Source organism: Dermacentor andersoni, chromosome 3 (assembly GCF_023375885.2).
Source record: "Dermacentor andersoni chromosome 3, qqDerAnde1_hic_scaffold, whole genome shotgun sequence".
Classification (NCBI taxonomy): domain Eukaryota; kingdom Metazoa; phylum Arthropoda; class Arachnida; order Ixodida; family Ixodidae; genus Dermacentor; species Dermacentor andersoni.
The window spans coordinates 217,885,706-217,912,549 of record NC_092816.1 but is presented as its reverse complement, the minus strand read 5'-3'; the positions used below and the strand labels follow the sequence as shown (position 1 = coordinate 217,912,549).

Below are 26,844 nucleotides of genomic sequence, written 5' to 3'. Positions count from 1 at the left end.
CTATTTTTCTTTCTTCGATGCTTTTCTTCAATACCTTCAACAGTTCCACTGCTTGTTGATACTTTTGCATTGGCAGTTCTGCAACAAGTGTCGCAATATTTAGGAGAATTGTCATAGCTTGTCTATGCTTCTGACACTCTGACAGGACCTTTCTTGTAGCTAGATGAGAGACCACGTTAGCTTGGCCTGCAACAGTTGGACCTGTGGCAGAGAGTCGACAAGACTGACTGTAAAAGCTTCTTTTCCATCTTGTTGGTGTTTAGTTGTTAAAGAATATTGGTAGACCAAGCTCTTTACGGTAAAAGAATGTGTCTACATGGCAGGCACATAGCTTTGGATAGACTACATGAGCAGCTTTCCTCAGACACTTTGAGATGAGCATACTGTTCTAAGGAATCCATTTCATTTGCCTTTTTCAGTTCCTTGGAGACTATAGCAAATGCATATGGTATCAAGATGTTGCAGTATTCTTCTTCACAACTTGTTAAATTTCTCACCACTGGGGCCTTCAGCAAGGCTTCCATTGCTCTGTGATCCCGTTCAAGACGCAGACTGTTCACGACAGTAAGCAGGTCAGAAAACATCTTGTGGAGAGGCGCATATCGCTTGACAACTTGCATTATCTTCTGATTGATGGCTTCAACACGGTTATTTGTGGAATTTCCAAAGGTTGTGGCTTGATGTTTCAAGCCTTCCACCCATTCATTGCGTATCCGTAGCAATTTTTATTAAAATATTGAAGAACCTTGGCACAACCAGTGTTCTGCAAGCTTTTATAGGTCTCTTGGTATTTATTTTTCAGTTTGAGAGTAGCACAATTTCTGCAATAATTCCAGAATCTGCATCCTCATCCGACTAGTGACAGCCATCTTCTCCATGGTCACCTTCTTTTTAAATGTTCGCAGGACATGACATAAGCATGTATTGTTCACTGCACAGAGAAACAGTCTTCAAGGTCTTTCTTTCTACAAGGTCTTTATCATTCATAATAACTCTAGTGTCTGTGGTCGACCTGTTGTTCACATTAGACCTTGAAAACAATGCTTGTAATGTTGCCTCGTCCTCACCTGCACACAATATCAATGCCACTATTTCGCTCTCACCATTGTAATCCTCCATAAGGACAACATACAGTGGCATCCATTTATCATTAGTCTTATGAATGGCATCAACGAAAACAGTCCCTGGAAAGTTCTCATATGCCTTTTTCATGTCATCATCTTGGTAGGAAAGGCCAGTCAGCACATCCTCACTATCCACTAGCATGTCCATAGTGCCACCAGATTCCTCCACATGCAAGGCAATGAAGTCGAGCGTTGGCCTTTTCACATTCTCCACCTGCATGTTTGTTGTTGCTTCACCTGTTTCCTCTTCGTTGAGTCTTCTTTGGCATGGCAGGTGCTGGAAACACTTCTGCAAGGAAGAATGAATTCAGGAACTCATCTACTGCTGCGTCTATTTACTTTATTTGTATGAAAGAATTGACCAAGGGCACCAGCGTTTTTGTTAGACACAACCATGTGAAGCCAACAAGGCAAGCATAGCGGGCAGTATTTGTAGTTTTCAATTAAAGTACAGTTATGGGATAAAGGGAAACTAATTTGTTGATTGACTGGCAGTGTAATAGACATACCTCACTCAACATGCGAGTGTGTTTGTCAACCACCTCAATTACTTCCAAGCATTTCCCATCTTTGGTGGCAAGGAAGGAAATGTGGGCCGGGCAGTTGATCTTGTATGTCCTGTATAAAATAGATACATAGGAGCAGTGAAGTTGCATTCCTCCTACCACATACATTCACGGTTTTCCACATGGTGTATGCCATTCCTGTACCATGCTATACCCTCCCAACGCCATTATTTCACGATTCGTAAAAGGTCAATAAAATGAATTAAATATGTGGAGGAGTCAGTAGTTTGTTTAGGACGAGCACCTGTTGACACGAATTTTCACGTTCTTCTGCTGTGCTTGCAGCTGTACGTCAGGCTGTAGTAGGTCAGGTTCTCGTCAATGGGGAGTGTGATGCCTTTATTTCTTGCAGCATGAACGGTTCACGGCTTACTAATCCAAAATTCGGCGCAAACCATGTGCTTATAGTCGGCTATTGCTGATCGGAGTTCGTCAAACGAGGAAAGCTTTTGTCCCGCTTTCCTAGCATAAAACTCACATGCTGGCTTCCAAAGTTCAGGCACTAGACAGTGTGGATTTCAATTGTTCAATGCTTGCGGTAGTGTGGTAGGGGGACTACCGCACTACCCCACAAAATAAATCTGAAGTGTATTTTGTGGTCTGGTCCACTGAATAGGCACTGCAAATGCAGAATGGTACTCAATACAGTGGATGGTAACAAAAAAAATAATACTTGTGCTAGCAACGGGCGCGAACGGGTAGCCGTCACAAGCGTTCGGCGAAAGACAGCAACCACGAGCTCATGCCGGTAGCGATGGTGCTGTGGCGCAGGCAGGCTACTCTTCTTCGTTACAATCGCCCTCCGCAGAAAAAGGCGCCATCCTGGCGGCTTAAGGCGAGACTACTATTGGGTCGTAGTACGGCTTAATGCGAGAGACGTGGACAAGTTCGCGGCCGCGATGGCGTAGGTCCGTCGATGGCGTGAGGGGCTCTACGATGTAATTGACGGAGGACGTTTGCTCCAGAACGCGGTAGGGTCCTAGGTACTTTGCGACAAGTTTTGAGGAGAGGCCGGGTGTAGTAGCGGGTACCCGAAGCCATGCGAGAGAGCCAGGCAAAAAAGTTGGTGCAGAACGGCCGGCAGGTTGACGGGATTGCTGCTGCCACTGGTCCTCGGTGGAAAAAGAGCGGGCAAGCTGGCGGCATTCCTCGGCATGACGAGCAGCTTCAGATAGGGGAGTACTTTCAGAGGCGTCAGGTGTATATGACAGAATGGTATCGAGAGTAGTAGAAGGTTCTCGTCCGTATAGGAGAAAGTAAGGGGAAAAACCAGTAGTTGCTTGGGCCGCAGTATTGTACGCATACGTCACGAAAGGGAGAACTGATCAGATCAGAACTGATCATGGAGTTTGAATGATCAGAGGCGACGTACATGGAGAGCATATCGCCAAGAGTACGGTTGAAGCGCTCGGTCATGCCGTTAGTTTGCGGATGGTACGCTGTACTGGTGCGGTGAACGATTCGGCATTCGTCGAGTAGTGCCTTCAAAGCATCGGAAAGAAAGGTGCAGCCTCTATCGCTCAGAAGTTCGCGAGGGGCACCGTGGCGAAGAACGAAATGTCGTAACAGAAACGATGCAATGTCACGGGCGGTGGCAGTCGGCAGAGCAGCTGTTTCATCATAGCGGGTCAAGTGATCCACTGCAACAATAATCCAGCAGTTGCCTGCTGGAGTGGAAGGTAGCGGTCCGTAGATGTCGATACCAACACGATCAAAGGGCCGACTAGGGCAGGGAAGGGGTTGTGACTGGTAGACTTGTCCGGGAGGTAATTTTTGGCGTTGCCACTGAGCACAGGAGCAAATGAACTTTCTGACGTAGTTATACATGCCGCGCCAATAAAATCGGATGCGTAGTCGAGCATAGGTCTTGAAGAGGCCGGCATGTGCGCACTGAGGGTCTGCGTGGAAAGCATCGCAGATAAGGTCACGGAGATGGCGGGGTATCACGAGAAGCCACTTGCGACCATCAGAGGGGTAATTACGACGATAAAGAAGGCCTTCGCGAATGCAGCAGTGGGTAGCCTGGTGGCGAAGAGCGCGAGATGGTGAAGAGGTGGATGGATCAGAAAGGATGCTGATGAGAGCACTGATCCAGGGATCCTTGCGCTGCTCCGATGGCATGTTGCGCAGTGCATGAGATGGAACTGTGGGCTCAAGGGCGGATAGGCAAGCGCAGTCAGCGGAGACCAGTGAGCGAGAAAGGGCGTCAGTGTCCGTGTGTTTGCGGCCGGAACGGTAGAGAACGCAGATGTCGTACTCCTGTAGCTTAAGGGCCCAGCGAGCAAGTCAGCCAGATGGGTCCTTAAGGGTAGACAGCCAACAAAGGGCGTGATGGTCAGTGACGACATCGAAAGGGTGACCATACAAATAAGGACGAAATTTTCCAAGGGCCCAAATAATGGCTAAACACTCTTTCTCTGTAACAGAGTAATTAGCCTCTGCCTTTGTCAGAGTTCGGCTCGCGTAGGCAACGACATATTCATCAAACCCCGCCTTTCGTTGCGCGAGTACGGCGCCAAGTCTGACGCCGCTGGCATCAGTGTGGACCTCTGTGGGCGCTGCAGGATCGAAGTGGCGGAGGATAGGTGGCGAGGTTAGCAGGCGGCGTAATTTCGTGAAGGCGTCATCACAGGCGGGCGACCAAGCGGAAAGTTCTTTGTCACCACTTTGAAGGGCTGTCAGGGGCGCACTTATGGAAGTGAAATTTGGAATGAAACGTCGGAAGTATGAGCATAAACCAAGGAAACTTTGAAGCTCCTTTAACTTCTTTGGTTGCGCAAAGTCGGTGACAGCGCGGAGCTTGGCTGGATCCGGAAGGACGCCGTCTCGTGATACAACATGGCCAAGAATAGTGAGCTTTCGGGCGCCGAAACGACATTTTTTTAAGTTAAGTTGAAGTCCCGCGTCAGTAAGGCATTTCAGAACTTGCTCGAGACGGCTGAGATGGGTTCAGAAATCAGCGGAAAAGACAACTACGTCATCCAGGTAGCATAAACATGTGTTCCATTTGAGGCTGCGTAAAATATTATCCATCATTCTCTCAAAAGTGGCTGGAGCGTTGCACAGGCCGAAAGGCATTACAATGAATTCGTACAATCCGTCAGGTGTTACAAATGCTGTTTTAGGTCGATCAGATGGTGCCAAGGGGACTTGCCAGTATCCGGAACGTAAATCCAGCGAAGAAAAGAACTCAGCTCCCTGCAAACAGTCGAGGGCGTCGTTGATGGGCGGTAACGGGTAAACGTCCTTGCGCGTTATCTTGTTCAGACGTCGGTAGTCGACGCAGAATCAAATAGAGCCATCCTTTTCTTAACGAGGACGACCGGTGATGCCCAGGAACTGTTGGAAGGCTGCACAACGCCACGCTTGAGCATGTCAGCAACCTGGTGGTCATTGACATGGCGCTCAGAGGCGGATACTCGGTAAGGGCGCTGCCGTAAAGGTGCATGACTGCCGGTATCTATCTGGTGAAAAACGGTCGATGTGCGGCCCAAACCGGAAGCATGGCTGTCGAAAGAAGCGCTGAACCTCTGCAGGAGAGCAATAAGCTGGCTTCGTTCTGAAGATGACGTACCATCGTCGATGGAGCAGTGGAAAGCGTCGAGGAGTGACTGATCAACCGCAGAGTCACAAGTAAGTGCGCCAAGGCCCGCAGAAGTAGAAACGGCAGGAGCGTCAAAGATGCAAAAGGTGTCGACCGGTTGAACAAGGCCTAGGCATTCACTATGAAATAAAGCTAAAGGGCAGGCTGTGGGATTGTCGACGACCATTTTCGTGACGCCATTGTGAAGAGTAAGGAGAGCAAAGGGCAGCTGAGAACATCGGCGGCGAATGAACAGCTCAGAGGGCGTAAAGAGAACAGTGGCATCAGAAATAGCGGCGCACGACACAGGCACAAGCAGGGAAGAGCGTGGAGGGACGGAATCGTCTTCGGAAACAAACAGTTTAACACTGGAAGGGTCGTTTTCGATAGTCTCAACGTCGGGAAGTACAGAAATTTCGAGCTCGGCGTGACAACAGTCAATAACGGCGTTATTATTGGCAAGGAAGTCCCAGCCTAATATGATGTCATGGGAACACGTGGGCAGCACAACGAATTCGACGGTATACAGTAGACCTTGAATGAAGACGCGAGCAGTACAGGCAGCGAGAGGCGTTATATTTTGAGCGTTCGCGGTTCGAAGAGAGAAGTCGAAGAGAGGCGTCAGAACCTTTCGTAGTGTGCGGCAGAGTTCGGCGGAAATTACGGATACGGCGGCTCCTGTATCTACAAGTGCCAGGACGGCGATTCCTTCGACAGAGACTTCAATTACGTTGGCTGGAGAGGGACGAGGACTTGGGCATTGCGACGTGGACGTAGTTCGTGCCTCGGGAACTGCGGCCATCAGTTTTCCTGTTCGGTGGACACGGGACGGCGCCGCATCGGAGAAAGCGAGCGACGACGGGGAGATGGTGAGCGGCGAGTAGAGGCGGTTGGGCGGTCAGGGGAAAAGGAAGAGGTAGGAAGGCTGGAAGGCGAAGAGGAAAATGGAGCGGGGAAAGGTGGCGCTCGCCGGATGTTCTGAAGAGGAAGCATGCCACAACGACAATGGCGCGCCACGTGACCAGCACCACCGCAAGCAAAACATATTGGGTGGTCATCGAAGGTGCGCCACTGGTGTGGGTAAGGTCCGAGTCGCGGTTGAGGATTCGGAAAATGCTGTCGGTCGGGCAGCGGCATAGGAGGAAAATGCCGTTGGTCGTGAAGCGGCATAGATGGCGGCAAAAATGTCTGTGGTCGATGCATAGAGGGCGGCAGGGGCGTTTGTGGACGAGATCGGGAAACTGCTTCAGCGTAAGTGAGAGGAGCCATGACTGGTGTCTGCTCAACGGCTGGAGGAACAGCTTGAGATACTTGTTCTTGAATGAAGTCGCGGATCGTAGGATGCAAAGCAGGTGGTGGTTCCTGGACAGAAGATATCAAAGATAGCTGGCAGGCGACCTCTGCGCGAACGAATTCCTGTATTTTTACGAAGAGAGCAGCATGGTTGTTGTCGACTCCAAGGCTTGATAGAGAGTCGGCGGGCGGGGTGGGACATCGGGTGTGAAGCCGTTGCCTGCACAACTCGTAACTCTGGCACAATTCTATCACTTCAGCGACAGTGTGAGGACTCTTCGATAATAACATTTGAAATGCGTCGTCCTGAATACCCTTCATTACATGTTAGATCTTCTCCTCCTCTGACATCGACGCATTCACCCGTTTGCAAAGGTCGACAATGTCCTCAATGTAGCTTGTGAAGTTTTCTCCGGCCTCTTGGGATTGTGTGCGCAAACATTGTTCTGCATGAAGCTTTCTTACTGCAGGCCGACCGAAAACTTTGGTAAAGTTGGTCTTGAAGACCAACCACGAAGTGAGGTCGGCTTCATGGTTTAGAAACCATAGTTTCGCAACGTCCGTAAGATAAAATGCGACGTTTCTCAACTTGGCGACGTCGTCCCACTGGTTATGGGCACTCACTCGCTCATAAGACGAGATCCAATCTTCAACGTCTTTGTCATCTGTGCTGGAGAAGATAGGGGGATCTCGCTGATGCAAGGCACCGGCACAAACCAACGTGGCCGGCGCCGTTGGAGGAGCTGGAGGAGTGCGGGCGTTGTCGGGCATGATGGGGGGTAGAGTGCGACTCCGAAGTTCCAGGGTGGTCGAAACCCAGCACGTCCACCACTTGCTAAGAGATTTATTAGCAACGGGCGTGAACGGGTAGCCGTCACAAGCGTTCAGCGATAGATAGCAACCACGAGCTCATGCCGGTAGCGATGGTGCTGTGGCGCAGGCAGGCTACTCTTCTTCATTACACTTGCTTTGTTTGTTAAATACTGCATACCAGCACAGCACATGCACAGCATAAAGGTGTTGGAACAATAAATTACAATCAGCCTTTTAAACGAGAAGGAAGGAGATTAACCGAGGGGCCCGATTTTTTTATTAGCCATATCATAAGCCAACAAACACTGACACCAAGGACAACATAGGGGAAATTACTTGTGCTTAATAAATGAAATGAAACGATAATTTTTGGAAATGAAAGTGGATTAAGAAACAACTTGCCGCAGGTGGGGACTGAACCCACAACCTTCACATTTCGCGTGCGATGCTCTACCAATTGAGCTACCGCAGTGCCGTTTCCCCTTCCACTTTTCTTGGGTATTTGTTTCCTAGTGGAACTCTGGGAGTGTTAGCCAGCGCTGCCACTCGCAGACCTTGGCGGCGGACGTGGAACCTCCTTTCTGCCGCAGGCGTCACGAGAATGTGATCTTTTTGGGTGAAGGCGATTGGTCAATAAACCCACATGCTACCTGAAGGCATCAATGTTGCCGGATTCGAGACCCTTGTTATGTAATGAACGAGAAGGAAGGAGATTAACCGAGGGGCCCGATTTTTTTATTAGTCATATCATAAGGAGCCAACAAACACTAACACCAAGGACAACATAAGGGGAATTTCTTGTGCTTAATAAATGAAATGAAGAAACAAATCAGCCTTTTAAAACATGAAACAATACTAGACGAGCTTCAGAAGCTTCCAAAGCTGTGTCTTGTTTGCTTCATTGTTTCGGAGCTGCTTGCAGTATTGTCTCATTCTGATTTACAGATAATAATGAAGCACTTGTGACATAACATCAACTTTGTGCTGATGACAGAGAAAAGCTAAACTGCAATTTTCCACTACATAGTCTATTATGTCATGCAGAAAATCGATTCTGCGAAAGCCTGCAAGGTGGAGAAAAGTACATGAAAGGGAAAAATTGTCATCCAGCCGATTTGTAGCACGAAGCTACAAAGGAAACCCATACAGGTTTCTCAGAAAGAAAGCCTTGCAGTCCTGCTCTGGGACTCAAACCCGGGACCAATGCCTTTCCGGACCAGTCGCTGTACAATCTCAGCCAACCATCTCAGCTTTCCATTTTCGTGTCCCAGTGCCTCGAGTTGTTGATTGATTTGCCCTCACTCTGCTATCGGCTAGCCTCCTGGTTAGCTCAGATGGTAGAGTGACTGCCCAGGAAAGGTGTTGGTCCCGGGTTTGAGTCCCGGACCAGGACAAATTTTTCTTAAATTGCGAGGCTTTCTTTCTGAGAAACCTGTATGGGTTTCCTTTGTAGCGTCGTGCTACAATTCGGCTGGATGACAATTTTTCTCTTTCATGTTATGTCATATGTGTGCCTTTCACCAGCATGTTTGCAAAATATTTTTTCTACTTCCTTTGAAAACATGAACAGGGAAGTGTTTGGGTGCACTAATCCTCCTCGCATATTGCACGCTACTAATGCTGCTCCAAGCCTTGATGTTGCATTACCTGCAGCCGTCAAGCCAGTGCGGCATTGCTGACAGCTGGTGTACTTCAATATCTTTCTGCACAAAAATCTGACTTACCTAATATATTATCCTATAAGGACATATGTGAAAATGTATTTCCGACTTCTTCTTCCACTAAGCCACCTAACTTTTTTTTCAGTTCCTCTAGGCGTGAGTCCATAGGAATAGGTTCCTGGAATGCTGACGTTAGGTCAGAGAGGCTTACAAGACATGGCTCTTCACTAGTTCGCACTTCGCAAGTACCAAACTTTGGCAGCTTCTCAAGACTATATATTGAAAGCGTATTATATGACTGCAAGAATGTAGGCAAGCAAGGACGGTCATTCTGCCCGTTTGCTTGGCGTATGACAACCAATATTTTTCTAGAATATTTTGATTGAATTTAGCAGTTAGCTCATATCTAAAACCACACTTCTCTACAGGTACTTTGAAAGTAGGATTGTTGAAAGTATGGTTTCTCACAGGCCTTCAGCAGCTGATTAAGACAGGAAGTTTTGGTGACCAACTTTACCAAGTTTTACATCTTTTTCACAGTTTAACCATTTCACAGTTGATTCTAGGACACCGAAATCTTTGGAGCCTTGCTTGAGGCCTTCTTTGTGACGCTTTCGGTTCGTGGCATCAAAGAGGTTATTCAGCCTTACCGTAATATCAACTGTCCCTTCGATATTGTATAAGCCCAGTGTTCCCTTCTACGAGTAAAATTGTAAACCTTTTGCAATACTGAGGCTTAACAGCTGCGTCGCAAGCTTTATGCACATTTTTTCAGTGGTGCGAGGGTGTACATGTAAGAAAGAAAGTTCAAGGGCAAACCCACACCATGCCTTCGGCCTTGGTGTCAACTGCATAAAGTTTATCATGGTGTGACCACATCCCACAGCTGCCATTTACACAAAATAGCTTTTGCTTCAGAAGCCAATTTCACACACACTTGATGAGATTTAGTGCATCTGAAAAACAAAGGATATCGTTCCTCACATGCAGAATTAACAAAACAGTTCTTTGTACCACTTAAGGCACCAGTAACGCCAAGTGGTTTCCTCATGGATCAGTTTGTTGTGGCACTGTCACACACAGTCGCATCAACGAATGCATCAGCATCTTCCAGAAGGTGTATCGCCTTCATTACTAGTTAGGCCAACACAGTTCCTCTTGTAGGGCCGTGGCTTGCGAAAACAGCAGCGGGTCGGGAGTAGTTCTCACCAAAAGAACGAAATGCAACCACAAGGCCGTAGCTGGCTGGCTGCCTGGATGCTTCATTTCCAAAGTGTGCATGTCCAAAATAGGTCATTGTTTTTGAGTTCACTCGCAATTCTTTGCGGACATTAATTTCATCAAACAATATAATTCCATGCCTTCAAAAAGCGTCCTTTGTTAAAATTCACTAGGGTTAAGGATTGGGTGAGTTGGTATTGCATTCTAGAACTGGTACAGCGCAACATACAAAGGAAGAAACAAGCCGAGCCGGCCAGATAAAGGAACATAGCGCTGCTTCCAATTGGTTTATTGGCAAGTTGCACGAAATATGTACCTGCAAGAAAGCACCGGGACAAGTCTTCACATCACTTCACAAAACGTCACACCGATAGAAGGTTACACCATCATGGGTCACAGAACGTGCAATTCTGTCATGCAAGGTTAAACTGATCAAGAAATCTTGCTTCCTGTGGAGATAGGCACAAAGATGGCGCGCTAACACATGTGCTGCCAGCCCTTGCTATGAGATCAGCTTCAGTGATCTCCTGCGTAAGTTGTGATTGGTGCTTTTTTAGCACTTCACACCGATAAAAACTCTGTTTGCATCCACAGTCGCGACAGTGAATTCCTAAGTGTCCCTGTATAGCCTGGTGCACATTGTAATCATGTTCTTTTAGCCTTTCATTAAGGCAGCGACCAGTTTGACCTATATATCTCTTCCTGCATGATAGTGGAATCGAATAAACAACTCCAACAACGCATGACTGAAAACGCTTCTTGTGCACAGTCGAACAGACAGTAGTGCGCTGATGGAACGCATTTACGACAGTACAGAGCCTGCGTAGCGTAACCGGCGCAGAAAACACTTCTTCCACGTTACCCTTGCGGCCAATCTTTTTTCATCTGTGAGAGACGTTATGCAAATATGGTATGACTACCGGCCTCTTGTGATCTTTTAATGACCGTACCTACATTCAAAACAGTAGTGTGTGCATTGGCTCATGCCTGGCCCATGTCCTAAGTGACATCTACCTTGCTCATCATGAGCGGCTGCTATTGAGCATGCTAGATAAAAGAAGTGTCGTCAAAGTATGCCGTTTTGTAGACGATTTTTTGGTCTTTATAGATTGCGAAAACTCTGCTTTCCAGCCCACATGAGACGAAATTGTGAAAACCTTTAACAGCTGCTTTCATCCGCTTGTGTTCACTCATGAGATGCCCACTGACAACAGCTTACGATTTTTAGACCTCAATTTACTTCTTTCACGTGACCATGTATGCTGGATGTACGAACCAAGAAGTGGGAAACCTCTTTTATCATTTAATTCAGCCCATTCTAAGCTGGTTAAGCGAAGCATCACTAATCTTTGTCTTACAAATGCCCTCAGGAAATCCTGTCATCATACCACGCAGCACAGCTTTGCAGGTAAAGTTGATAGACTTTTGTGTGCCGGGTACCCGGCCACACTACTGTCGGCCATAGCTGAAAAGCTATTAAAGCAGCTAAAGAAGGACAGTGACTCGAAAGCCCAACAAAGAAATAATGATCACAAGAGGCCGGTAGTCATACCAAATTTGCATAACGTCTCTCACAGATTAAAAAATGTAGGCCGCAAGGGTAACGTGGAAGTAGTGTTTTCTGCGCCGGTTACGCTACGCAAGCTCTGTACTGTCGTGAATGCGTTCCATCCGCGCACTTCTGTCTGTTCGAATATGCATAAGAAGTGTTTTCAGTCTTGCGTTGTTGTTGTTTATTCAATTCCACTATCATGCGGGAAGAGATATATAGGTCAAACTGGTCGCTGCCTTAACGAAAGGCTAAAAGAACATGATTACAATGTGCACCAGGCTATACAGGGAAACTTAGGGATTCACTGTCACGACTGTGGATGCAAACCGAGTTTTTATCGGTGGGAAGTGCTAAAAAAAGCACCGAGCACAACTTGTGCAGGAGATCATTGAAGCTGATCTCATAGCAAGGGCTGGCAGCACGTGTGTTAGCGTGCCATCTTTGTGCCTATGTCCACAGGAAGCAAGATTTCTTGATCAGTTTAACCTTGCATGACAGAATTGCGCGTTCTGTGACCCATGATGGTGTAACCTTCTATCGGTGTGATGTTTTGTGAAGTGTTGTGACGACTTGTCCTGATGCTTTCTTGTAGGTACATATTGTTGTGTCTTCAGGTATGCAGCAGCCTACTTGCCTGAACACATGTTTATTGCCACTTGCAATACAACAGAAAAGAACCACAAGGCAATTACGTGGCAGTCTTGTATAGCTATACAGAGCTACTAATCAGTGACATCACAGACACACACACACGCACAGGCACGTGCGCTCTATCTAAGGTACACAATTCAAGACTTCAGTGACGTCAGAGTGCCACTGCAGGTTCTATCTAAGAGGTGATGACACAACACTTCCTCCCCCCCCCCCCCCCCTGAAGTGTTCTTAGTAGCGGTCGGGCGGTCGTCTTTGCTGGGTGCTGCGTCGAAGCTCCTGTTGGGAAGATGACGATGCGCCACTGCTGGACTCCCCGCCTGCAGACGATGGGTCCGGAGGGGTGGCCTGTTTGTCGGTAGCTACTGCCTTCTCACCTACTTGATCGGTGTCGGGTGTCTTTTGCGCACCTTCGTCGTTTACAGGGTGTGCACCTAGAGACCTGCGAGAGACAATGTCTTGGCTACATGCTGGCAGTTCGGTGTTTGGAGACGGCGCCTGAACCGTCTCTCGCGCTCCGCCATCGTTTACAGGATGTGCAGCTTGAGACGTGCGAGACACAATGTCTTGGCTACATGCTGGCAGGTTTAGAGATGGTGTATGAACCGATTGCGGGAAGCAGTCCTGGAATGTTTGCGGTCGCAGATTATCAACAGGAACGTACTGCTCTTCGGTCCCTATCCCGACCACATACGTGCTTGAACTCGCACGTTTATTTACCTTGCTGCCCAACCGCTCCCCTTCCCTGGGTCGTAGACCCTGTACAAGGACGCCTTCTCCTTCCTCGAAGTCCCTCCACGCACCTCGTTGCTGATTTGCCGACTGATTTGTTCGCTTAAGTTTTTCTTTCATCCTTTGCTCGATATCCAGATGGAGAAGGCTTAACCTTGTCCTAGGTTTCCACGATAATAGCTGGGCCGGTGTGTCTTCAGTGACCCCTGTTGGCGTGTTCCTATAAATGAATAGGAACTGGTCGATCCGGTGCTGGAGAGACTTCTGTTGTAGTGGGTGGCAGAGTGACGGAGACGATCCAAGAGCACGTACCGCACTGTGTTATTTCAGTGACAGTGAACTATATATATAGGCTGCTTGCCTATGACGTAACATAAAAAAAGAACGAATCATGTTTGACACGTGTGGCACAGCACTTCATATCACTTCTCCCTTTCTTTTAAAACTGCAGTCTTTGCACGGGTCTTCGTTGTCGGGTAGACCTCCGTAAGACCGGCGGACGTGGGGGACAGAGAGCCTTTTCGGCTGGGAGGGACGTTGGAGGTGTTGTCGAAGGAACAGGTGCAGCGCCAGTTGGTTCTGGAGTGGCCAGGCTGCACCGGCCTTCTGGCGTTGACGTGGGCCGATTCTTTTTGCCTGGGCTGGGTTGAAGCGAGTCGGGAGCCTCCGCTTTTGGGGTCACGGGTGACACAGGCACGCGACGGAAAATTTGGTCGAAGTGACGTCTGGCTAGGCCATGTGGAGTGTCGGTCGACCGTTACAAGGCGTGAACCCTCTATGCTCTTGACGATGCCTGGACGCCAACGCTTCCCTTGGCCAAAGTTGCGCACCCACACCTGGTCGCCGGACTGGAATCTGGGAGGCTGCGAGTAACTTCGAGGTAGAGAAGGGACGCAAGTATCCAAGCGCGAACGAATTTGGTAGTTCATCAGCATCTCTGAAGGAGACTTGCCGCACGGTAGTGGGGTACGTCGATAGCCTAGGAGCACTCGCGCTAGTTTTGTTTCGAGATCGTTCACCATCGAGTGCTTAAGAAGGCCATACTTTATTGTGCGGACCGCACGCTCTGCCAGACCATTAGATTGTGGGTGGTACAGCGCACTACGTAGATGAGTTATGTTGTTGACAGTCATGAACTGGGAAAACTGCTGACTTGCAAACTGAGACTCGTTATCTGATACAACTGTTTGCGGCAAGCCAAAACGCGCAAACAATTCTCGAAGCCGCGCGATTGTGACTTCTGTGGTCGCCGACTTGACGGGAAGTGCCTCAATCCATTTAGTATGCGAGTCGACGACTATCAACAGCATGCGTCCCTCTATCGGTCCGGCATAATCAATGTGAAGCCTTGACCATTTGGTTCCCGTTTCTGGCCAACAAATAGGAACCTGTCGATGGGGCATTGGCTGAGCTTGTACACATGAGATGCACGAACGTGCAATGCTTTCGATCTCACCATCCACCCCAGGCCACCAGAACAGCGTCCGAGCCAGTCTTTTCATCGCAGATGCACCCTGGTGTGACCGATGTAGCTCAGCGAGCATGGAGACTCGCGCTTTGCGGGGTACGACGATGCGATGACCCCAGTAGAGCAGGCCTTCTGCACTTGACAGCTCCAGTCTTCTGCAGAAATAAGGTTGAAGGTGATTGTGACACGGTTACAAGCGTTTAGGCCATCCATTCAGTACAAAGTGCTGCACAACGCTGAGGTTTTCATCTCCGTTCGTCAGCGCCCGTATGGCATCCGCTGGCACGAACGAGCTGTCAAGGGTCTCTGAAGACAACACGTATTCTGGTAAGGTGCCCGATCGACAAACGTCTGTTATCGGCACGGGCAAGCGGCTGAGTGCATCCGCGTTGGCGTTTTCCTTGCCGGCCTTGTACTCTATGCGGTAGCTATATTGGCTTAGAAACAGAGCCAATGTCTGAATACGTGCCGACGCCATTGGGGGCACAGGTCGATCTTATCGTAGAAGTCCCACCAGTGGTTGGTGGTCTGTGACCAATACAAACTTGCGGCCCAGCAGGTAGTCTCGAAACTTTGTTACTCCGAATACCAGTGCGAGCGCTTCCTTCTCGAGCTCAGAATAATTCTTTTCGGCGTGTGTTAACGTGCGTGAACGGAAGGCAATGGGCTTATCCAATTTTCCAATTCGGTGCGACATTACGGCACCTAAACCCGAAGGTGACGCATCGCATTCCAAGCGCACTGGTTGGTTGGGATCGAAATACGTCAGAACAGGTGAACTCAGAAGTGTTTGTTTAGCCTTGAGATATGAATTTTCCTGCGCCGTTCCTCAGTGCCATTTATGCTCTTTTTCAAGCAGAAGATACAACGGGGCCAGCATCGTTGACATGTGTGGCAAGAACCGGTGATAAGTCAACAGACCCAAAAATGAGCGCAGTTCGCTCACATTCGTAGGCCGTGGCGAGTCGCGTATTGCTGCTAGGTCCTTCTCAAGCGGATGCAAGCCATCTTTGTCAATGCGATGGCCCAGGTAGACGATTGAGTCTTTGCGAAAATGGCATTTTTCGGCCTTAAGCTTGATACCATTTTCTTGAAGCCTGTGCAAAACGTCCCGAAGCACTGAGACATTATCATCTTGACGTTCCGCTATCAATATATCGTCCAAATACACCTGCACGGCTGGAAGACCGGCCAGGACCGTTTCCATGCGCCGCTGAAAAATCGCGGGAGCCGAGGCAACTCCAAACGGAAGACTGTTATAGCAGAACAACCCCTTGTGAATGTTTATCATGGCCAGCTTCCTCGCCTCCTCATCCAATGGGAGTTGGTTATATGCATCCTTAAGGTCCAGTGTTGTGAAAAATGATCCCCCACGTAGCGACGCGAAAATGTATTCAATGTTTGGTAAAGGGTATACTGCTCAGTTATGCACGCAGCATTGATTGTGGTTTTGAAATCGCCGCAGATGCGAAGGGACCCGTCTTTCTTCAGTACTGGTACGATTGACGCCGCCCACTCAGAATGTGCTATGGGCGATAATATGCCTTGCTCTACTAAACGGTCCAGCTCAGTTTCCACTTTTTCACGAAGAGCATAAGGAATCGACCGCGCCTTGTGGAACTTCGGTTGGGCGCCTTCTCGAATGTGGAATTTCACAGGTGGCCCCGAGTGTTTTCAAGTCCTGGCTCAAAAAGGGCAGGAAACTCGGTCCTGAGGCTGTCGGGATCTGCTGACGTCGATTGAACCGTAGCGAGAAACTCGAACGGCAAAAGCGATAACGCTTGGATTAAGGATCCGTTCCGCAAAGGCTGGGACCCGAGCAACCTGTAACTATCAGTGTGGCAGGTACAGTCTTCCCCGCAAAATGGGCTTCAGGGTGCAGTTCACCGACAATGGGTAGCTTGCCCAAGTAACAGCTGAGCGTGTGTTTGCATTTCGATAAGCGTGGCCAACTCAGACGGTGCTTTAGATACACCTTCTGCGGAATGATAGAAAACGGTCAATAATCATGTTCAAGCTAGGGCACGCCACCCCAACGGATAACTCTGCGGAATGCCTGGAGCAAAGATTTCTTTTCCCGTGATTCCTGCAATGTGAAGACTGATGAAATATCGCCTTCCTCCGTTTCGGATACAGCGCTCTCATAATGAACTGCGTTAGCGACGCCATCGCGCATACGACTAGCCCGGAGCCCCGACTGGGAGCGGCATTTTTTTGCGAAATGACCAGTATTCCGACAGCGAAAACACTGCTCCTTTGTGTGCGGACAGTCGCTTGCTTCGTGATCGTAGTTTCCGCAGCGTGCGCACTCAGTATGGCTTGGCTTATCTTTGGTGAAGGTCTGATATCGGGGCGATTTACTCGCTACAGTGCACACCGCTGCCTCATTATCAGGTCTAGTCATGGCGCTTACTTCCAGTGCGGCTGTCTCTGCCGCTATGGCAATCGTTTCAGCTTGGCCAAGTGTGAGCTCAGTTTTTTCAAGCAGCGTCTGCTGCACCGCCCGATTTCGGATGCCACAAACAATGGCATCCGTCACGTCACGTGGTAGTGACGGTGAAGAAAGCAGCAATACGGTGGAATACAAAACTAGCTTTTATTGGGCGAACCTGTGCCGACAAAAACAGGCTACACTTGTAGCACAACGATAGCGGCGAACACAGTCGGCGATCGTCGGAAATCTGATCAGCGGGTCAAGCGCGTCGGCTTTTAAAGAACAGTCGTCGAATGTTCCAGACTAATCGTTCGGACCCGCGTGCCTTCCACAAAGTTCTGCACCATTCGCGTCAGGTGATGAAATCAAATAACATAAGGTTCGGCGACAACAGACAGCGGATAGAAGCATCGATAACTTTCCAGAAACTTCGGATACATGCAGGCGCGTCCCACGCTGTGCGATTACATTTGTTAGGCGGCGAAACGTGGTTGCCCGATAAAGATAAGTACACGTGTCAATACCCCCCTCTTAAAAAGCATCGTCCCGATGCTACAAATATAAGAGAATGAAACACAAAAAGACACTTATTAAACATAAGTAACAAAACAACGAAATGAAACAATGTCCAAAGGCCAGTTACGCGGAGCCCCAAAGTTCATTAACGCTGGTAGTACGGCTTGAGTCTCACAACGTGGACTACTTCAGGTCGTGAGCGGCGCCGCTGTGATAGCGAAATGCCATCTGGCACGACCTCATAGTCCAGTGCGCCAATACGTCGGATGATCTTGTACGGTCCGAAATAGCGACGCACAAGCTTCTCGCCCAAACCCAAACACGGTCACCGGGCTGGTACTCGACGAAGCGTTGTCGGAGGTTGTAGTGTCGGCTATCGGTGTTCTGCTGGTTCTTGATTCGCAGGCGGGCGAGCTGTCGGGCTTCTTCGGCGCGCTGGAGATAGGTAGCGACGTCAAGATTTTCCTCGTCAGTGACGTGCGGCAGCATGGCGTCGAGCGTCGTCGTCGGGTTCCTGCCGTAAACCAGCTTAAATGGCGTGATCTGTGTTGTTTCTTGCACCGCCGTGTTGTAAGCGAATGTTACGTACGGCAGGACCGCATCCCACGTCTTGTGCTCGACGACGACGTACATTGCTAGCATGTCGGTGAGGGTCTTGTTCAGGCGCTCCGTGAGACCATTCGTCTGCGGATGGTAGGCAGTTGTCCTCCTGTCACTTGTCTGGCTGTATTGCAGAATGGCTTGCGTGAGCTCTGCTGTAAAAGCCGTTCCTCTGTCGGTGATGAGGACTTCTGGAGCACCATGTCGCAGCAGGATGTTCTCGACGAAAAATTTCGCCACTTCGGCTGCGCTGCCTTTGGGTAGAGCTTTAGTTTCAGCGAAGCTTATTTATTAACTTATTTCCGGATGTTGATGTCGGAAACGGTCCTAACAAGTCCATCCCGATCTGCTGAAAAGGTCGGTAAGGAGGCTTCATCGGCTGTAGTAATCCCGCTGGCCTTGTCGGTGGGGTCTTGCGTCGCTGAAAGTCTCGGCATGTCTTGACGTAACGGGCGACATAGGCGGTTAGGTGCAGCCAGTAATACCTGTCTTGTATCCTCGATAGCGTCCGGGAGAAACCGAGGTGCCCAGCGGTCGGATCGTCATGTAGGGCGTGCAGTACTTCTGGACGCAGCGCCGACGGAACAACAAGAAGGTAGTTGGCGCGGACTGGTGAGAAGTTCTTCTTCACGAGTAGGTTGTTTTGAAGCGTGAACGAAGATAATCCACGCTTATAAATGCCCTAGGGACAACGTCGGTGTGCCCTTCCAAATACTCGACTAGGGCTTTTAGCTCCGGGTCCCCTCGTTGTTGTTCGGCGAAGTCTTCCGCGCTTATTATGCCAAGGAAGGCGTCGTCATCCTCATCATCTTGCGGCGGCGGGTCAATGGGGGCGCGAGATAGGCAATCGGCATCTGAGTGTTTTCGTCCGGACTTGTACGTTACAGTGATGTCGTATTCTTGTAGTCTGAGGCTCCACCGTGCCAGCCGTCCTGAAGGGTCCTTTAAGTTAGCTAGCCAACACAACGCGTGATGGTCGCTGACCACTTTGAATGGCCTGCCATAGAGGTAAGGGCGAAATTTCGCTGTAGCCCAAACGATGGCGAGGCATTCCTTTTCGGTTGTAGAATAATTGCCTTCCGATTTTGACAACGACCGGCTAGCGTAAGCTATCACGTGTTCATGTCCATCTTTTCTCTGGACTAGGACGGCACCGAGGCCTAGGCTACTGGCGTCAGTGTGTATTTCGGTATCGGCGTGCTCGTCGAAGTGCGCAAGTACGGGCGGCGAGTGCATGCGTCGTTTGAGTTCTTCAAATGCGTCGGCCTGCGGCGTTTCCCACTTGAACTCGACGTCACATTTAGTTAGCTTTGTCAGCGGCTCAGCGATGCGTGAAAAGTCCTTGACAAATCGCCTGTAGTAGGCACACATGCCAAGAAATCTACGCACCGCCTTCTTGTCGATGGGCTGCGGGAACTTTGCAATGGCAGCTGTCTTCTGCGGGTCGGGGCGTACTCCTGATTTGCTGATGACGTGGCCTAGGAACAAAAGCTCATAATAATAATAATAATAATACTTTATTGATACAGGAATTCCGCTAACACTAATACATAATAGGCCTGCCAAAGCCGCAATGGGCTTGAAGGGCAGAGCCGACAGACAGCGTTTAACACGATGTAATATCGTGGATAACGCAAGATATGCAGAAACATTGTTAACAGGCATGGACACAGAAGAGAAACACAAACAGCAATGAGGAGGCAAAAAATGAAAAGAAACCACGTATCCTGCGATGAAAAGTAACATAACCCACAATTCTTAATACAGAGCAAGAAAACATACATCAGGCATTTGTATGTCACTTAAAATCCATCAATTATCCTATTGACAACAGCCAACAAAAAACAAATGAAAATAGGAACCAAAAAGAGACAGGAATATACATATGAGATCTGCAGGGAGCAGGGCACTGAAACAAAACGAAAGTACTCTTTACACGCTCTATTCACACACTTCAGTAGGCGTAAAATGAAACAAATAAATTGACCCTAAAGTTATGTAGGGTTTTAATACACATGAAAGAACCAACCGCGTAATGGATTAGAGGTTAATGCGACGAAGAATTTGTTTTAATTTATACTTTGATTTCGCGCGAAAGGCGCTTGCTGGTAGTTTATTGAGAGAGGAAGGGATGAAGTAATTACGAGTGCGCTGACCGTACTTGGTAGAACAGCGAGGCACCCGAAAACGGTCTTTCGGCCGGAGACAACGAGCAGGAACATATTCAACCTTGTATTTGTGCGACCAGAAATGCCTCAGGATGGCTGTTTCCGCTAAAAGGGCGTTAAAATCTGGCAACCTTAAGGCTTTGAAAAGGTCGATGCCGGTGGTTAAACCTAAATCATAACCAATAATTTTCAGAACAGATCGATGGATAGAGTTGTCTCTATTTTTCCATCGAATCGCGCAGTGACCGTACACCGTAATCCCATAGCGAAGCATGCCGTAACCCAAAGCTTGCAAAACCGTTTTACGAACTGAGTGTGGCATTTAATATCTGATACGGTATAATGTACCTGAAACTGCACGTAATCTTGAGCATATATGGGCCAGATGCGTATTCCATGTGAAGTCACTGTCGAGGAAAACGCCGAGGTATTTCACTGTTGAAACATATGGAACAGGTGAGCAGGTGCAGGGGGAGCAAGATGAAGAGTGTGCCAGTAATGGAAGGTTTAAACTGACTTTCTTCAAAGGATTATGAAAACATATAAGCTGTGTTTTCGAGACGTTTACTTTAATGACATTGTTATTGAACCAGTTCATAACGCTGATCGTTGCATCTTGTAAAAGGGAGATTGCATCTGAAAAACGGGGAGCTTGAGACAAGATAACTGTGTCGTCTGCGTACTGAAATGTGAAAATAGGGGTAGCAGCGGCGAGGTCATTCACATATAGATTGAAAAGAAGTGGACTTAATATAGATCCCTGAGGTACTCCGGCTTTTATTGAAGTTGTATTACTACGGTACTGACCAATGGAGACTAACTGCGTTCTATCTTCCAAAAAGTTAGAGAGTAGTTTTAGGAAAGGCCCACGAAATCCCATCAAGGAAAGTTTATATAACAAAAGACTATAGCAAACACTGTCGAAAGCTTTGCTAACATCAAGAAAAAGAGCACATACGACCTGGTTAGCATCAAAAGCTGAATTTATAATGTCTGAAATATGCTCAAGGAGAGCCTGTGTGCCTCTGCCTGGAACAAAACCGTACTGCGTACTTGAAATAATGCTACTGGCGTCGAGGTACGTCGACATGACTTGCAGAAGGTGTTTTTGTAATATTTGAGAGATACACGGCAAAATTGAAATTGGGCGATAATTTTCGTATCTATTTCGTGCACCACTCTTGAAGAGTGGTATGACTATGGCCTTTTTCATTTCTGTAGGTATAATATAATTGGTTAGAATGTGATTCAGCAGTGATAACAGCACATACTTAACAGCGTCGAAATTTCTGCGTAATTCGTCCACAGAAATGCCATCAACGCCCGGTGATTTACCAGTCTTTAGATTAAAAAGAATTGATCTGAGATTAAGTTCTGATAGAGGAGGAAGGTGTGCAGATTTGTATACGCTGTTCCTTAAAGTACAGTGATCAGGGTGTGGTTTAGCAGTACCAAGAACCTGCGAGAAGTATGTATTAAATTCATTTGAAACAGTTGCTCCATCTGCAGAAAAATGGGACTCAAGTGGTAACAGGCGACCATCACGTTTGAATTTACCTCTTAATTCATTTGCAAGAGACCACGTCTTTTTCACGTCCGAACGAGCTTCTTTGAATTTTTGGCGCATATGATTTCGCTTTGCTAGCCGAATCATGGAATTCACTCGATTTCTACATGTTTTAAATTTCAGTAGTAGCTCCGGGCAATTTGGAGCCCGTTTAGCTTGGGCCCACATAAGGTCTTTTTCCTTAATTGCCGCTAATATTTGTGGCGATAGCCATTTGTTCTCTTCTCGACGTAATCTCACTTTTACAAACCGGGTGCATTTGTTTCTGTAATTGTGGAGAATCTGAACAAAACGGTCGTATAAATCAGCTGGAGAGAGTATATAACATGGACTGCCAGTCATGCTTTGTGACGCATTCGTCAAAGAGCTTAGGATCAACAATGCAAATTTCCTTTTTCATGCTGTTGACTTTCGAAGGCGTGGCATTTTCTACAAGACGACAACAGACGAAGTAATGATCAGCGACCTTGGTTTCAACAACAGCTGCCTGCATCGCATAATTGGAGCACCGAACATTAATATGGTCAATGCAGGATTGAACCAACTTTCCACAAAGAAATTCTTCTCGCGTTGCTTGATGTATAATGCCTTCTAATCCCCATTTAGATAATAGATCGAGATAGTCGGCGACCGGTGGCAGAGTGGGGCGGAGGGTGTCGATGTTTATATCGCCTAGCACACACACGTTTTCGTCAAGAGATAGGGATGAGTGCTGTGTCAAGCTCTGATAAGAGTAAGCGAACGTTGCAACAAGGCGGCCGGTACATAGACAAAAGAAGCAATGAAGTCCCAGATGAGCATAGTCGCAGAGCAACAACTTCAGCTTGCGAAAAGGAAAGCGGTATTTCTGATACAGACCACTTGTCTTTCGCAAATACCGCCACGCCCCCACCTTTACGCAACGTGCGAGTGTATGAAAACAACTTAAAACCTGGTATAGAATAAGAAGACATGGCGTCCGCAGGAACATTAATTTCTGTCAAAACAAAGACGTCACAGATAGACAGGAAAGGCGAAGTTAAAGCGCAAAAATGATTCCAGTGTTTACGGATGCTGCGGATATTAACATGGGTGGCAGTGAAGGCATTACCGTTGTTAGCAATAAAAAAGTTATGAACGTCTGAGAAGGTATAAAACGAGAGTGATCTAGCTACATCCATATTTATACGAGCTTTTCGAGGTCAATGGAAGTATCAATGCGAATGACAGGAGCACCCTCAGCCTTTCTGGCCAGCACCCTTCCGTTGCGTGTCCAGACAAACTTGTAGTCCTTTTGTTTCCCTCTTAGGCGAGCCTGACGAAATAAATCTCGGTTAGCGCGTGTCAGATTGTCGTTGAAATATAGTCAAGGATTTGGAGCCATTCCATTAAAGACAAGACTTGGGAGACAACTGCGAGAATCGAGCCACTTTTGCTTGATCGCTACAGTTTGTGCTTGCACAAGAATAGCCGGGATGGAATCCTTGCGAGCTGGTAGCCTGTGTGCAACAGAAACTTCTGAAGGCTTAAACTTTATATCAAGCTTTTCCGCCACTTGACCCAGTACAGATATCAGGTCCTCGTTATGCTGAACGGGGAAACCGTGTATCTTAAAATTACACCTTCTGGTGTACTGCTCAAGGGCATTGATTTCAGTGGCCATACTGTGGAGGGCTGCAGCCTGAGAAGAAACTGTCGATGACAACGTCTCGCACTGGGCACGAAGCTGGCCAAGTTCAGCTTGGCTATCCGACACCGCCGAAAGTACGGAATCGTATTTTGAGGACAGAAACTCAATAGACTTCTGCATTTCCCCAACAGACTCAGTCAGCTTTTCTCCCGAGGTTTTGAATTCCAGAAGTTATTCCATCTTAACTACAAGTGCTTCTACAATTGTTGTAAGCTGATCCAGTTTGTTCTTGACGTCTGTTAACTGATGTGTGAACAAAACATCGCTATTCGTGGATCCAGATTGCCTACATGTCTGGCAGGACCAAGCTTCGCGTTTTTCGGACGTCATTTTAGTGTAGGTACCCTCGGCAACCCCCGAACAACTTTTGCCAAGATGATACCCCCGCTTGCACAAAGAGCACGTTAAACATTTACCATCCGCAGGTAACACCTGGGGACAAACAGCACAAATATTCGGCATCTTGTTGCAGTCAGCGGCAAACGAGGACACGTGAGAAAAATACAAAAGCAGGTTGATACAAGGACTCACCTGCCGACAGCAAGGTAAAAACAGTCACTTGCTGGTCACGGTTTGCCGCCGACTGCAGAGAAGGCCGGCGAAAGCGAGGTTTAAATAACCGCAGATGGACGTGACGTCAGGGGCGTTGACTTCAGCGACATCGAAACATCGACAAACGAGACGGTCGGCAGCCGGACGTGGCGGAAGTGGCTCGCGGACGCTCCTGTGCACGAGGCTTCAGCGACTTCGTTCGTAGCTAAGTACTCGTTTATCTTTATTAGCTAGTGTTTTGAAGTGTTTTGTATTGCATGGAGTAGGGGCGCAAATTTTGAATTCTTGGTAGGAGTAGTAAACGCGTGAGTAAACGTACCGGCTTTGTCTAGGTATGGCGGCTACCCCGTTAGGCCTAGGTGGTAGGAGGGACCTATTTGATAGGCTTATTTAATTCTTTCAGCTAGCTCTTCGGATGCTTACATGGAGTAGGGAGCGATAAATCTTTAGTTTTGTTTGGGATAGTGGTCGAGGTCGGCTTTGCGTGAGTGATTTGGTGGACGTGCTCGTTGAGCCTAAGGACGTAGGCCTAGCGATGAAACCGAAGAAAGGGAAGGCCGCGGGGGACGCGGAGCAAGTGCAGTGCGACGAGTGCCTGCGCTGGTGCTCCCTCGACGAGACCAGTTTCCAGAGCTTAGCAGACGCGGAGGAGTCTAGCTTTACGTGCAGGCTGTGCGAAGGGGTCAGGGAAGCAGTCCAAAAACTGGAAGGAAATTGGACAGCCAAGTTCGAAGAGCTGAAAGCAGACCTGAGGGAGGAGCGGGAGAAGCGGGTAGCTTTGCAGGAGAAAGTCGCCGAGTTGGTCAAGGTGGAAGCGGTGCAGGCCTCGCAGTTAGTAAGGACCGTGGCCGAGCTTGACGAAGATAAAGAAAGGAGCGCCGAACTGAAAAAGCGGCTCGACGCACTTGAGACGCGTGCAGCGGAGAATGTCGGGTCAGGACACCAAAGCGGTGGCAAAGACTCAGAAAGTAGGGTAGACCCTACAGGCGAAGTGGGAGGCAGGGAGCCAAAGCAAGCGGTCGCCAGCTCGCCGCCGGTGAATCGGCGTAGCTATAGTGAAGCAGTGCAACACGCCCCGAGTGAGGCGACGCTGCAGCCGCAGGAAGCTAAAGGAGCGGCACCTACCTTGAGACCACGCGGAAAAAGCAGCCCAGGGGACAATGCCCTTTGTCGAGTCAGAATCACGCGGAAAAGGACACAGGGAAGCAGGGAGAGGTAGGAGAGAGTGAAAGGGTGATTATCGCTGGCGACTCAAACATGGCTGGGTGCTCAAAAGCAATTGTGGAGAGGGTGAAAGGTGACAAAAGAGTGGCGGTGGGCACATTTCCAGGGCGGACACTGAGTGCTGTCATGGAGCGAGCAAAAGAAAAGCTCACGGAAAATGCCCACGTACGCAACCTTGTCGTAGTAGCAGGTGGGCTAAATGACGTCCTAAACAGGAAAGGGCCAGGACTAGCCCAGCGCTTGGCAAAGGGGGTGGACGACTTGCGTGAGCTATCCCCTCAGGTGCAGATCGTGGTGTGCACGGTACCGGAGGTGCCTGTGCGTGACAGTCACGTACAAAGAGCCGTAGTGGCTGCTAATGAGGCAATCTGGAAAATGAGCCGAGAGAAAGGCTTCGAGGTTGTCGAAGTAAACAGGGAAGTGAGAAGTTGTGGTGGTTTTAAACGAGACGGGATCCACTTCAATTACAGGTTAGCACAAGAAGAGGGCTGGCGACTTGGTGGTCGCGCTGTTGCTTTTTTAGGGGGCCCGCAGGCGCTCAGGAGGTCAGAGTAGGTAGTAATGAAGAAGGTCCCCTAGGGGAACATCAGCAGAGCATCGCCGTCGATAACAGAAAAAGGAGGAAAGCAAGAAAAAGAGCTCGCCATGCAATAGGCTACATAAACATGCAGAGCGGCAGAAGAAAGGAAAAGTGGGCAGAGATTGAGGAGCAGTTACATAGAGAACAAATAGGGGTGTATGCGGTTACAGAAACGCACCTTAGAGACTCAGAAGAGCCGCCAGTTATTGAGAATTATGTATGGGAAGGGTGCAACAGAACTAAGTCGGAAAGAAAGGGAGGGGGAGTCGGAATGCTCATCCATCAGGGAGCCAAATGGAAAAGAGTAAATTCACAATGTCAAGAGCATCTTTGGTTATCAGGTACAATGAGTGGGAAAGAAACTTGGCTGGGAGTTACGTATTTGTGGACCGGAAAAAATTGCACAGAGAAGAATAAAGAGTTAGTGGAATGCATAAGCGCCGATATTAAGGGTTTCGGGAATGGTGCTGAGATTGTCCTATTAGGTGACATGAATGCCCACATACAGGATTTAGATGGCTATACCGACAATAACGGGAAGTCAATGCTAGACCTTTGCGAGCAACATAACCTCGTGATCGTGAATACAGGGCCTAAGTGTGAAGGACAGATCACGTGGGAAGTGGGAAACCGGCAATCGACCATTGATTACTGTCTGATGACAGAAGGAATTCATGATAAGTTGAGAGAAATGGTCATCGATGAGGAAGGGTTTAGCAGCATAGGGAGTGACCATAAACGCATCATTTTGAAAATGGGATATGTAGTTGGGAAAGAGCAAGGAAAGCACAATGGCTAGTCCAAATTTGAACGCTGAACAAATAGCAAATATAGTTACTAGAGTTGAAGAAGAACTTGGCAAGTGGCCAA

The 26,844-nt window shown here is 48.4% G+C and overlaps 1 protein-coding gene across 1 annotated transcript; it reads left to right on the top strand.

Annotated features, from left to right (window-relative positions):
- The first annotated feature begins 20,829 nt into the window (after positions 1-20,829).
- LOC140216617 (uncharacterized) lies at positions 20,830-25,949 on the top strand. The gene is made up of 2 exons (XM_072286997.1): positions 20,830-20,838; positions 25,350-25,949. Exons 1-2 carry the CDS (start codon positions 20,830-20,832, stop codon positions 25,947-25,949), a joined length of 609 nt encoding a protein of 202 aa, XP_072143098.1.
- Positions 25,950-26,844: the final 895 nt, after the last annotated feature.